The 15,046-nt window shown below is 34.6% G+C and overlaps 1 protein-coding gene across 1 annotated transcript in view; it reads left to right on the top strand.

Annotated features, from left to right (window-relative positions):
* The window catches only part of LOC120431501 (uncharacterized), a 60,885-nt gene that overhangs the window by 13,516 nt on the left and 32,323 nt on the right, over positions 1-15,046 (top strand). The window contains exons 3-5 of the mRNA XM_052710751.1: positions 636-1,025; positions 1,268-1,405; positions 14,451-14,588. Of these exons, the coding sequence (XP_052566711.1) occupies positions 821-1,025; positions 1,268-1,405; positions 14,451-14,588 (481 nt within the window). The 5' untranslated portion in view covers positions 636-820. The remainder of the gene's footprint in view (positions 1-635; positions 1,026-1,267; positions 1,406-14,450; positions 14,589-15,046) is intronic.

Genomic DNA, 15,046 nt, shown 5'->3' with positions numbered 1-15,046 from the left:
TCTTGGTGCCAATGCACCACAAAATTCAATTGAAAAAAGGAAAAATATTTCCAAATGCAGAGCATTTTGAGGAGCTAAAAAACGTCTAGTCAATGTTGATTATCAGAGCAGAATCTCAGCCTTTTCTAAAAAATATTGAAGGAACAAAATTCTCCACCGTTGTAATGTCACGCTACATATTCGCTTGTAGAACAGCAACCGAAACGTTAAATCCTTAGCCCAATGTTGATTTTTATGGTAAATTTAACGTACTTTTAGAATCTGTAACAATATTCAGGTGTTTTCTTTAAAATTTCCGAGTTACAGCAAAAAACTGAATAAACCGTTGTAACGTCACGGCAGAATGTGTCAATTATATTTAGTTTAAGACCTGTAAAAACTCAGCATTCTCTCATTTATTCTCATCAACTTCATGATAACTGCATGTTTCATCATTGCTCATTGTTCCGCATCGCTGAGAAAGCACTAAAAACACGTTCAATATGAAATCCAACTGAATGAACCTGTTCCGTTCAACAGGCTGGCTCATTGCGGAATTGCAGATCGGGTTTTTCGTCTGTTTTTCCATTCTCGATTGAAAATGCAACAGCTGAATTCACAACTGACGGCTTTTTTTCTTTCTCTCTGTTTTCCAGATATCATCTTCCTGGCACAGCAGTGTGTTACCCGTGCCGGCTGGGGTTTCCGGTGCCGGCGGGTGTCCGTCCTCTAGAGTCCTCCCGTATGACACCTCGTTCCCCAGCTCGTGACAGAAGTGCCAGTTGTTGCATCGGAAGAAGAACTAGGTGGCAAGGGTGGTCGGGGTGGTGCCAGGTGGGCTATGCATGTCCGCGGCGGGTCGCAATGGCAGAGCCGTCGAAAAACGTCCCTGGGGCCGCTGCGGCGTGCCCATCCGGCTTCCGGTGCGACCTGGAACGTGCAGGTTGTGCGCGGCAAGATGACATCCCGGTGCCTGTGGCACGCCTGCCGGGCCCTCGTCCTCGGCATCGTGCTGATGATGGTCGGCGGCGGAATGGCCACCGTTGGTGAGTGTGCTTTTTTGTTGTTCATCATTTTGGACATTTACTTTTTTAGCACAAAATCTTGGCAATAAGTTCAAAGTCCACTTCACCAAAAATATCCACACTAATGTTGCCTTAAGTACCGCATTTCCATCATTCCTGAAAAGCTAGCAAGCTACTGTAGTGAACCAGTCGAGTAATAACAGTAATTTTGATGATTCACGTAATTTTTCTTCTCGTTTCGTTTCGATGCTTTTCCCTCACAGGATACTACGCCAACAACTTCCCGTCGCTGTCGGACGTTAAGAGCAACAGCACCACGACGGTTCGCGTCAAGAACGAGCACCGCGGACTGCACCTGAACAACCTGTCCTACGTCGGACCCATCATCATGGGCGTTGGCGGTAAGTTTTACTGAACTTTTTTTTGTCTGCCTTCAAAAATTGTTGAGAAGATGTTTGAAGCTTAAACAGTTTCTTCTTCTTTGTGATATTATCTGAGGATTATTCCCCACCCCCTAATTTGTATTCATAACATGTTAGCCATCCTTAGAGTGCAAAAGATCCCGGTGCCCTCTGCACTTGCTGCACCGTGAAAATCGGGACCCGTTCTAGGGTGGGTCCCATCTGGGGTATTCTCGGTGCGTTCCTCCTTTGGTACGGTGGCATGGAAATAAAGAAGAAAAGCAAGTTTACATTTAATAAACTGGTAAATAAACCCGCAACATTGTGCAAAGTGAGCAGCCAAGTGGCTTCGGAAGTGGCAGCTGGCAATTACTTTAAAATTTGTGATACTAAATGTAATTTGGTAACAAACACTGAAGTTTCCAAGAAGTTGCAATGGTTCTTTAGAAAAATGGGTTAATGATAAAAATAGTTAATTGATCGGAAAATTTTCAAATTGTTTCATTAAGTGCATTGCATTATTGTTGTATTAATTCATATCATTAAATTGATTAATTCAATGAACTCTAAGCACCTGATCGGTACTGATCAGCACTTCACACAACTCGTTCAAATCCTTTGTGATTTGGTTTAAAAAATTAGTTTGGATGGTTGTTTATTTATCACATCCGACGATTAAGCTAACTTTTCTCAGAACAATGACATTTGAATGTAACAAAAACAAATTAAAATTAATTTCGATTTTTTGGCTTTAAAATAGATTTTGATTTTTATAACAAAAAATATCTTGCAGTTGAGCAATCCAGATTTTCAAGCGAAGATGGTGTTACGAATGGTGCACGCCCGAAACGTCAAAATCGCGCAGTGGTACTAACATTAGAAAAAAAATTGTGGCTGTTATGCCATGGCACACTCTTTTTGTAATGTTGGTACCACTGCGCGATTTTGACGTTTCGGGCGTGCACCATTCGTAACGCCATCGTCATTTGAAAATCTGGATTCTCTACCAAAACCGGAAATGGATTTTATTTGTATTTTTTTATTTGGCTCAAACTTTGTGGGGGCCTTTCATATGACCAAAGAAGCTATTTTGTGTCATTGGTTCACCCATACAAGTCTCCATACAATTTTGGCTGCTGTCCATACAAAAATGGTATGTAAATATTCAAACAGCTGTAACTTTTGAGGTATTGTTGAGGACTTTTGAGAAAAAATAGGTACACGGAAAAAAATTGCTGATTTTTTTATCAACTTTTTTTCACTAAAACTCAATTTCCCAAAATACGTATTTTTTGATTTTCGAGATTTTTTGATATGTTTTAGGGGACAAAAATCCGCAACTTTTGAGCCATAGAGAAACATGGTCAAAAAAATCTGCCGCCGAGTTATGAATTTTTGAAAAATAGTGATTTTTGGAAAAAAAATCGAAGTTTCATGCAAAAACAAGTTTGACATTACTTTTTAATGCAAAATTGAATTTGCAATCGAAAAGTACTTTACAGATTTTTTGATAAAGGGCTCCGTTTTCAAGATATAGCCACCGAAAGTTCGATTTTAGCGAAATATTTGCAGTTTTTCAATTTTTAAAAATAGTGACCATTTCTAAAAATATTTTAGAAAAGTTCAGATAATTTGCTATAAAATTGTCTAAGAGACATTAAAGATTGGACCTCGGGTTGCTGAGATAGAGCCGCTTTAAGAAAAAGAAACGCGAAAATTGAAGTTTTCTTAATACACTCAACCCCCGGTGGTTGGTCACTTTTTCGTTTGACACTTTTTTAGTTTGTACCCCGTTGGTTGGTCAAAGTCAAACTAAAAAGTGACGAACTGTCACTTTTTACACGGCGCTTACGCACACTATCAAAACAAACGTTCGGTAGTGTGTGTGAACTCCGTGTAAAAGGGGTGTCAAACTAAAAAGTGACCCCGCCCGTTTGACAACAGTTCGTGTCAAACCATCGGGGTTTGAGAGTATCACCAAAAAAACACACCTTTTTCTAATGACGATATATCAGCAACTATTGGTCCGATTTTCAATGTTAATATATGAAACATTCGTGCAATTTTTCGATCTATTTTTTTGAAAAAAATATTTTGAAAATTTTTAAATCAAGACTAGCACTTTAAATGGGCGTGATATTCAATATTTGACCCTTTTAAATTGTTAGTCTTGATTTAAAAATTTTCAAAATATTTTTGGGAAATTGAGTGTTAGTAACAAAAAAGTTGATAAAAAAGTCTGCAATTTTTTTTTCCGTGTACCTATTTTTTTCTCAAAAGTCTTCAACAATACCTACAACTTTGCCGAAGACACCAAATTGATCAGAAAATTCACTCAAAAGTTACAGCTGTTTGAATATTTAAATACCATTTTTGTATGGACAGCTGCCAAAATTGTATGGAGACTTGTATGGGTGAACCAATGACACAAAATAGCATATTTGGTCTTAGGGAAGGCCCCCACAAAGTTTGAGCCAAATCAAAAAATACAAATAAAATCCATTTCCGGTTTTGGTAGAGAATTGCTCAGCTGTAACTTTTGAGTGAATTTTCTGATCATTTGGTGTCTTCGGCAAAGTTGAAGGTATTGTTGAGGACTTTTGAGAAAAAAATAGGTACACGGAAAAAAATTGCAGATTTTTTTATCAACTTTTTTTTCACTAAAACTCAATTTCCCAAAATACATATTTTTTGATTTTCGAGATTTTTTGACATGTTTTAGGGGACAAACATCCGCAACTTTTGAGCCATAGAGAAACATGGTCAAAAAATCTGCCGCCAAGTTATGATTTTTTGAAAAAAATGTGATTTTTGGAAAAAACCTTTTTTTTTTTGCAAAAACAAATTTAACGTAATTTTTTAATGTAAAATTGAATTTCCAATCGAAATGTACTTTACAGATTTTTGATAAAGGGCCACCGAAAGTTTGATTTTAGTGAAATATTTGCAGTTTTTCGATTTTTAAAAATAGTGACCATGAGTGACCATTTCTAAAAATATTATTTTTGAAAAGTTCAGAAAATTTGCTATAAAATTGTATAAGAGACATTGCAGATAGGACCTCGGGTTCGTGAGATACAGCCGCTTTAAGAAAAAGAAACACGAAAATCGAAGTTTTCTTAATCACACCAAAACAACCCACCATTTTATAATGTCGATATCTCAGCAACTAGTGGTCCGATGTACAAAGTTAAAATATGAAACCTGCTTGAAATTGTCCGATCTTTTCGAAAACAATACTTTCAACATTTTGAAAACTATTTTTAAAACTATTTTTTTACTTTTTTGCTGAAAAATACGTTTTGCCGGAAGTTGAGTACTTCATCAAATCGGGCGTCCAATTTAACACATAAGTCCCTTTAACACAAAATTCTTGTTTCTTCACGGTTTTGAGCTTAAAATCCCTGAAAAACGAGAAAAATCCAGAAAAAGGAAAGGGGTCGTAAAAACCCACCATGACGAGATATTGGAAAATGGACCTCGAACATGTAATCAAGGACCAAAATTATCCCTTAGAGCAAGTTTACTTCTCTTCTTTTAATTTCAATTGTGTTTTTATTAGAATTTAACAGTTCTGCTCCAGGATGTTACATTTGCAATTCAGAGATTTGGAGAACCTTTCAACTGAGATCAATTCATAGGCCTTTGCAGGTAGGATACATATTTCTAAGTTTAGATTTCGCTAACTGGGTGTTCTTTTAGGGAAAATAAATTTTGAGAAAAAACGCTAGATCTATGTACTTCTCCTCTTTCTCATGTATATCCAATACCATTTTACTTATGATAGTTGAAATTGATCAAAAAAACTCTGTACACGATTGTCAGAACCATTTGAGGTCGTAGAAGGAGTCTTTCACTTTTGGGACAATGACTGTCAATGATGGTTCTGAACTCATGGTCCAGAAATAGTAAATTGAAATGAAAAAATAATTACTAAATGTAAAACACAAACAACACAAAATAAACCCGTTTTTTGATTGATACATTCTGAAACAAGATTTTAATGAACCTTAAGAGTCTTATTGAACAGTTCAGCGTAGCCTAGAACTGGTTCCCGATTACCAGAAGCACAAGCTCACGCTAGTTAGCATCCAAACCCAGCATCCAAATTTCGAAAACCGCTACCTAGCATCCAGATCCAGCATCCAAATTTCGAAAACCGCTACCTAGCATCCAGATCCAGCATCCAAGTTTAAACTACTTAAAAAAGTTGTTTTCAGTAACTATTTAGCTTAGAACAGTCAAAATAATGAATTCTGAGACGAAAACAACCTTAAAAAATCCATTCAAAAAACTTAAAAAAAATAAAAGCCGTTCAGTACAATAACCTGGATGCTGGCATGTTTTCTGAACGTAATTCATCAACCAATGTTTCTAAACTCATTTTTGGGGTTCTCTGAACATATTTCAATCAAAACCACGTTGGATGCTGGGTTTTTCCAATTTTATAAGGACTTGGAATATTTGAAATTTGAATTTCTCAATATTTGGCTAATTTAAAATTTTCAATCTTGGATGCTGGCATGTTTTCTGAACGTAAATCATCAACCAATGTTTCTAAACTCATTTTTGGGGTTCTCTGAACATATTTCAATCAAAACCACGTTGGATGCTGGGTTTTTCCAATTTTATAAGGACTTGGAATATTTGAAATTTGAATTACTCAATATTTGGCTAATTTAAAATTTTCAATCTTGGATGCTGGCATGTTTGCTGAACGTAATTCATCAACCAATGTTTCTTAACTCATTTTTGGGGTTCTCTGAACATATTTCAATCAAAACCACGTTGGATGCTGGGTTTTTCCAATTTTATAAGGACTTGGAATATTTGATATTTGAATTTCTCAATATTTGGCTAATTTAAAATTTTCAATCTTGGATGCTGGCATGTTTGCTGAACGTAATTCATCAACCAATGTTTCTAAACTCATTTTTGGGGTTCTCTGAACATATTTCAATCAAAACCACGTTGGATGCTGGGTTTTTCCAATTTTATAAGGACTTGGAATATTTGAAATTTGAATTTCTCAATATTTGGCTAATTTAAAATTTTCAATCTTGGATGCTGGCATGTTTTCTGAACGTAATTCATCAACCAATGTTTCTAAACTCATTTTTGGGGTTCTCTGAACATATTTCAATCAAAACCACGTTGGATGCTGGGTTTTTCCAATTTTATAAGGACTTGGAATATTTGATATTTGAATTTCTCAATATTTGGCTAATTTAAAATTTTCAATCTTGGATGCTGGCATGTTTTCTGAACGTAATTCATCAACCAATGTTTCTAAACTCATTTTTGGGGTTCTCTGAACATATTTCAATCAAAACCACGTTGGATGCTGGGTTTTTCCAATTTTATAAGGACTTGGAATATTTGAAATTTGAATTTCTCAATATTTGGCTAATTTAAAATTTTCAATCTTGGATGCTGGCATGTTTTCTGAACGTAATTCATCAACCAATGTTTCTAAACTCATTTTTGGGGTTCTCTGAACATATTTCAATCAAAACCACGTTGGATGCTGGGTTTTTCCAATTTTATAAGGACTTGGAATATTTGATATTTGAATTTCTCAATATTTGGCTAATTTAAAATTTTCAATCTTGGATGCTGGCATGTTTTCTGAACGTAATTCATCAACCAATGTTTCTAAACTCATTTTTGGGGTTCTCTGAACATATTTCAATCAAAACCACGTTGGATGCTGGGTTTTTCCAATTTTATAAGGACTTGGAATATTTGATATTTGAATTTCTCAATATTTGGCTAATTTAAAATTTTCAATCTTGGATGCTGGCATGTTTTCTGAACGTAATTCATCAACCAATGTTTCTAAACTCATTTTTGGGGTTCTCTGAACATATTTCAATCAAAACCACGTTGGATGCTGGGTTTTTCCAATTTTATAAGGACTTGGAATATTTGAAATTTGAATTTCTCAATATTTGGCTAATTTAAAATTTTCAATCTTGGATGCTGGCATGTTTTCTGAACGTAATTCATCAACCAATGTTTCTAAACTCATTTTTGGGGTTCTCTGAACATATTTCAATCAAAACCACGTTGGATGCTGGGTTTTTCCAATTTTATAAGGACTTGGAATATTTGATATTTGAATTTCTCAATATTTGGCTAATTTAAAATTTTCAATCTTGGATGCTGGCATGTTTTCTGAACGTAATTCATCAACCAATGTTTCTAAACTCATTTTTGGGGTTCTCTGAACATATTTCAATCAAAACCACGTTGGATGCTGGGTTTTTCCAATTTTATAAGGACTTGGAATATTTGATATTTGAATTTCTCAATATTTGGCTAATTTAAAATTTTCAATCTTGGATGCTGGCATGTTTTCTGAACGTAATTCATCAACCAATGTTTCTAAACTCATTTTTGGGGTTCTCTGAACATATTTCAATCAAAACCACGTTGGATGCTGGGTTTTTCCAATTTTATAAGGACTTGGAATATTTGATATTTGAATTTCTCAATATTTGGCTAATTTAAAATTTTCAATCTTGGATGCTGGCATGTTTTCTGAACGTAATTCATCAACCAATGTTTCTAAACTCATTTTTGGGGTTCTCTGAACATATTTCAATCAAAACCACGTTGGATGCTGGGTTTTTCCAATTTTATAAGGACTTGGAATATTTGATATTTGAATTTCTCAATATTTGGCTAATTTAAAATTTTCAATCTTGGATGCTGGCATGTTTTCTGAACGTAATTCATCAACCAATGTTTCTAAACTCATTTTTGGGGTTCTCTGAACATATTTCAATCAAAACCACGTTGGATGCTGGGTTTTTCCAATTTTATAAGGACTTGGAATATTTGAAATTTGAATTTCTCAATATTTGGCTAATTTAAAATTTTCAATCTTGGATGCTGGCATGTTTTCTGAACGTAATTCATCAACCAATGTTTCTAAACTCATTTTTGGGGTTCTCTGAACATATTTCAATCAAAACCACGTTGGATGCTGGGTTTTTCCAATTTTATAAGGACTTGGAATATTTGAAATTTGAATTTCTCAATATTTGGCTAATTTAAAATTTTCAATCTTGGATGCTGGCATGTTTTCTGAACGTAATTCATCAACCAATGTTTCTAAACTCATTTTTGGGGTTCTCTGAACATATTTCAATCAAAACCACGTTGGATGCTGGGTTTTTCCAATTTTATAAGGACTTGGAATATTTGATATTTGAATTTCTCAATATTTGGCTAATTTAATATTTTCAATCTTGGATGCTGGAATTGGAAAAACCCAGAATCCAACGTGGTTTTGATTGAAATATGTTCAGAGAACCCCAAAAATGAGTTTAGAATCATTGGTTGATGAATTACGTTCCGAAAGCATGCCAGCATCCAAGATTGAAAATATTAAATTAGCCAAATATTGAGAAATTCAAATATCAAATATTCCAAGTCCTTATAAAATTGGAAAAACCCAGCATCCAACGTGGTTTTGATTGAAATATGTTCAGAGAACCCCAAAAATGAGTTTAGAAACATTGGTGGATGATTTACGTTCAGCAAACATGCCAGCATCCAAGATTGAAAATTTTAAATTAGCCAAATATTGAGAAATTCAAATATCAAATATTCCAAGTCCTTATAAAATTGGAAAAACCCAGCATCCAACGTGGTTTTGATTGAAATATGTTCAGAGAACCCCAAAAATGAGTTTAGAAACATTGGTTGATGAATTACGTTCAGCAAACATGCCAGCATCCAAGATTGAAAATTTTAAATTAGCCAAATATTGAGAAATTCAAATTTCAAATATTCCAAGTCCTTATAAAATTGGAAAAACCCAGCATCCAACGTGGTTTTGATTGAAATGTGTTCAGAGAACCCCAAAAATGAGTTTAGAAACATTGGTTGATGAATTACGTTCAGAAAGCATGCCAGCATCCAAGATTGAAAATATTAAATTAGCCAAATATTGAGAAATTCAAATATCAAATATTCCAAGTCCTTATAAAATTGGAAAAACCCAGCATCCAACGTGGTTTTGATTGAAATATGTTCAGAGAACCCCAAAAATGAGTTTAGAAACATTGGTTGATGATTTACGTTCAGCAAACATGCCAGCATCCAAGATTGAAAATTTTAAATTAGCCAAATATTGAGAAATTCAAATATCAAATATTCCAAGTCCTTATAAAATTGGAAAAACCCAGCATCCAACGTGGTTTTGATTGAAATATGTTCAGAGAACCCCAAAAATGAGTTTAGAAACATTGGTTGATGAATTACGTTCAGAAAACATGCCAGCATCCAGGTTATTGTACTGAACGGCTTTTATTTTTTTTAAGTTTTTTGAATGGATTTTTTAAGGTTGTTTTCGTCTCAGAATTCATTATTTTGACTGTTCTAAGCTAAATAGTTACTGAAAACAACTTTTTTAAGTAGTTTAAACTTGGATGCTGGATCTGGATGCTAGGTAGCGGTTTTCGAAATTTGGATGCTGGATCTGGATGCTAGGTAGCGGTTTTCGAAATTTGGATGCTGGGTTTGGATGCTAACTAGCGTGAACTAGAAGCACAGCCAACTCGACTTTTTTTGAAGTAGGGGAACTATACCCTTTCTCAGCCCATTTCTATTATTGGCCTATCAGCACTTTGATCATGAATTACAGCTTTCATAAAGTGTTTTTGAAGTAATAAATAGCTCAAATAAAAGTGAGCAAGCAACTCTCCATTGTTGATACATCTGAAAATGTTGATTTAATAGTGGAAAACGGCAAAAGTGATGAGAATTGGTCGAACGGCTTAGAGTGATTAAAATGGGTATAATTCCCCTAACCCCATCATGACAATCTATGTTCATGCCATAGTAGAAGATGATTGCAGTGCACTGTTTTTTACAGAAAGAAAAAGCTTGCTTACGAAATAAATTTTATTGATAATAAAAATAATGTGTCGCAAAGCTGAAGAATATTCTCAACTGATATCTCTGCTTGCATCCCGTCATTCACAGTCACTTTTCGAAACTTGATAATGGCAGCCTGCACTCTGCACAACCGGTAATTTGGTGGCTTAGGGACATACCGTTCGGGGGACGAACAAGCGTGCCAACAATTTCGGTCAACTTTATAACAACCGAAATTGAACAAACACATAATTCATTTTAATGCCCAGTTCCCATTGCACCACCACTCAACGCTTCCCAATTCTGGGCGAAATTGAGCACAAACATGAAAGTGCGAGTGAGACGAGGAAGTTTTTTTTCACGACTTTTTAATTACTTTAGTTCGAGAGCCTTTGCTGCTAATTGGGCTCGTGAGAGCAAGTGGGTGGTGGTGACGATGGGTGGAGGTGTAATTCGACCCACTCTCGGACCTTTTGATGATGAAAGGAAATCATCATAAAATGGCGGTAAACTGAAACTACCTTTTTTCTCCGTTTTTTTTTTTTTTTGCTAGCGAATTTAAATGACGGGTTTCAAATGGTTCATGATGATGGTTTTGAAATGTTTATTTCGTACTTTAGTTGGTTTTTATTTGAGAGGATTTTGCAAATAAAGTGAAAATCTCGATAACGATATTTTGCTGTGTTTATTTTCCTTTTTAAACCAATAAAAAACTGCTGTCGTTTGCAAAAAGTGTATTAAGCTTCTCCAATGAAATTAAGGCCTTCTGGATGCAACCCCCTGAACTTGAATAATACATAATTCAAGCAGAGCCTCATCCTTCAAATTCATCCCACCATTTTCGCCTGTTCAGAATACAAAAAAACGACTATAAGCTCCGGCATGCGGCCAGCAACAATCCATTTACCATGGATATTATACTTTTTTTCCTGCGGAGGAAAAACTTTTAATACAGGAAATTCTTTACGTGAACTTTTGCACTTTTTTCAACTTTTTTCCTCCTCCCTCATTCTGGTCTGGATGTTGGCAAAAAGAATGGCCAACAAGCCCAAGTTGTGGGAGGGTGAAAGGCCAGAATAAGTTTGCGACTCGAAACATGGCTCAGCGCTCTGGGTGGGAAGAAATCCACTCAATTTAGGGGACTATAAGTGGCTTCCAGTGGATGCTGAGTATTGGAGCTAGCAGCTGAATGCAGAACCGTTGGGAATTTGAACAATATTTATGGAACTTTTTGATGGATATGTTCAAGTTGTATAGATCCATCATATATATAAATTTATTTGTTTTTTAGCAAATATTTTACAAAGTTTTTTTTTCAAGAATCTGTTAAAAAAATGCTCAATAATGATTAAAAGTTTATAAAAATACAGAAGAGCAATTCTGCACAAAAACGGAAATAGATTTTATATATATATTTTTTTGTTTAGTTCAAACTTTGTCGGGGCCTTCCCTACACCCAAAGTTAAAGAACGAGGGGATAGTCCTCACGAAAAGAAACGTGAGGAAAGTGCTATATTGCGAGAGTATAGTCCTCTCGCGTGTTCATTCGTTCATTGGAACAGTTCATCCTATTGAGTGGCTTATATGGACAAATGACCGCCACTCTTTCACCGAACCATGGTGGCCCATACGGCAAAGTCACGGTTCAATATGCCGAAGGTCTTGGGTTCGAGTCTCGGTACCAGTACTTTTTTTTTTTTTTTGATAGATGAACGGTAATTTCGGGATTTATCCTCTCCGTCCGCACACAGTACCATTTTACTACCGAATCGTGCTCTTTATCCTCTCGTATGCCGATGCCCAGTTCTGGGTGTATGACCAAAGAAGCCATTTTATGTCGTTGATTCGCCCATACAAGTCTTCATACATTTTTTTTCAGCTGTATATACAAAAATAGTATGTACGTAAATATTTGAAAATATGTAACTTTGTAAGAAATTTTCTGATCGATATGGTATCTTTGGCAAAGTTGTAGGTCCTCTGTGAGTCCTCTGTTCAGAAAAATAGGCACAGTCATGCTTCGGTTTAGCACCGCATATGGGGGATGCAAATCCGAGGCGTGCATAACCGAGGCACAGTGCTTGTGCGATTTTGGCTATAATTCTATGAAAAAACATTTTCGAAAAAATACTCAAAATTTAAGTTTTTTGCAATCTTGGTATAAAATGATCGGGATTTTTTCATACATTTCGAAAACAATAACACAAATTCTGAAAAATACTCAAAATTTTCACAAAACTACGTATTTTCGACAAAATACTCAAAATTTCAGTTTTTTACAATCTGGGTACAAAATGACACAAATTCTGGAAAAATACTCAAAATTTTCATAAAACTACGTATTTTCGAAAAAATATCCAAAATTACAGATATTTACGATATGGGTTCAAATGATCAGGATTTTTCAAACATTTCGAAAATAACAACATGAATTTTTGAAAATACTCCAAATTTTCATAAAACTACGTATTTTTGAAAAAATACTCAAAATTTCAGTTGAAAAAAATCTTGAGATCATTGTTTTTAGGACCTTCAAACGTTTTAAAAATAATAACACATTTTTTTTAAAATACTCAAAATTTTCACAAAACTACGCATTTTTGAAAAAAACACAAAATATCAGTTTTTACAATCTGGGTATCAAATTATGGGGTTTTTACCATACATTTTGAAAATAATAACACAAATTCTTAAAAAATACTCAAAATTTTCACAAAACTACATATTTTTGAAAAAATACTCAAAACTTAAGTTTTTTACAATCTTGGTATATAATGATCGGGATTTTTTCAAATATTTCGAAAATTATAACACAAATTCTGAAAAATACTCAAAATTTTCACAAAACTACGTATTTTCGAAAAAATACTCAAAATTTCAGATTTTTACAATCTGGGTATAAAATGATCGGGATTTTTTCATACATTTCGAAAATAATAACACAAATTCTGAAAAATACTCAAAATTTTTAAAAACTACGTATTTTCGAAAAAATACTCAAAATTTCAGTTTTTTTACAATCTGGGTATAAAATGACACAAATTCTGGAAAAATACTCAAAAATTTCATAAAACTACGTACTTTTGAAAAAATATCCAAAATTACAGTTATTTACAATATGGGTTCAAATGATCAGGAATTCCGAATATGTCAAAATTGAGACCAAAAAGTGGCGCTATGACGGCCTACAGGACAAAAACTAACGTTGTAAAATGTTTGTTCTAGAAAAATCGAAAAACTATGAGAAAAACTGCGATTGGCCAAAAAGTTAACACCGTAGGCTTATAGTCCATGTAATTACCTATCTTTTGATCTATGGGAGTATGGGTGTTTGAGGCTGTTGGAAAAAGATATTAAGGTTTTAAAAAAATCCATTTTTGACAGTAATTTGCAAAAGCTAAGAGAAAAATTCGAACCAATCCTGGATGTCTATAGCACATTTTGAAGGGCTTCAAAAGACCATTCGAATGCATCTAAGAGAGTTGGAATTGATGAAGTTTTACGGAAATGCGAGCAATTTTAAGATTTTTTATGTTTTTTGGACCTCAAACTTCAATGCCCGTTTTACCCCACTTCCCTTTGTCGTAGAGGGCTCATATTTGGCATGAGTTCATCTCATGTATAGACAAACAAACCCTGAAAGTTTCATCCAAATCGGAGCACCTCGATACGACCTCTAGAACAAACCGAGCAAAATCTACAAATACTGCCTCTTAATGTTTCTTTTTCTGTTATTTGCAGTATTTCAGCATCTACAGGTCTAATCTTCAATGTCTCTTAGGCAATTTTATTGGAAACATTCTGAACTTTTCATAAAAATATTTTCTGGAATTTACAGTCATGACCACTATTCAAAACATAGAAAAAAAGTTTAGTCAATGTGCGAATTTAGGGTGAATCTATGAAAAAAATAATTACTATATTAATATGAATTTTGTTTAATTTAGGTAAATGTTTTGTGATATATAAAATTAAATATTAATTTAATAATTTCTTTAAATTTTGTGTTTTTGTCTTATTCAAAAATGATAATCTAAAAAAAATGGGAACCTGCCTGAAACATTGTTTAGGGGAAATTTGAACTGTATATACAAATATTAGTTTTAATTAATCGATCTTTTTTTAAATTCACTTTTCTCTCTCTCCATCTCAACAGGCTTCATTGTGGTGGCGTCCTGCGTGATGACGTTCGAGGCCCGAGATTCCGCAGCCAAGGTGGTCCCAGCCCGGTTCAAGCTCAGTGGAAACGCCCGGAACAGCAGCAGCCGAAATAATGCATCCCGCCGGTCCACGAGTAAGTGCTCTCTTTTATCCTTAGGTGATGCGACCCTTAGGGACACTTCTTTTCATGAGGAATATTTTTTAAAATTAGATGCTTCTATACCTGACCTGCATCCTCTCTAAGTCGGCTCTCCTGCCTTCTACTCAAAGATGTCTAGACTCTGGAGGAGCATGTTTTTGGCTTTTTGAAATGACTTGTTTGCTTTGCTGCTCCAAAAAAGGTGATTGCAGTTTGAGTTGTTTGAAGAAACTTTTAAAGTCAGATGCAGTATTTTACATCCCAAACAACTTCTGAGTTGATTTCTTAAGGATTATCCCGGTTTACAAAATGCTCCAGATAGACAGTTTGCCAGCAGTCAAGCATGATTCTGCCATTGTACAAACTAAATGCAAAGTAAAACAGAACAAGTACGCTCTGGTGCACTTTGTAGCTAGTTTTGAGTTGAATTTGTAAAGTTTTTTTCTTTGTCG

This window comes from Culex pipiens, chromosome 3 (assembly GCF_016801865.2).
Source record: "Culex pipiens pallens isolate TS chromosome 3, TS_CPP_V2, whole genome shotgun sequence".
In the NCBI taxonomy this organism is placed as follows: Eukaryota; Metazoa; Arthropoda; class Insecta; order Diptera; family Culicidae; genus Culex; species Culex pipiens.
Note: the sequence above shows the minus strand (reverse complement) of the source record. Positions and strands in the feature narration are given on the sequence as shown.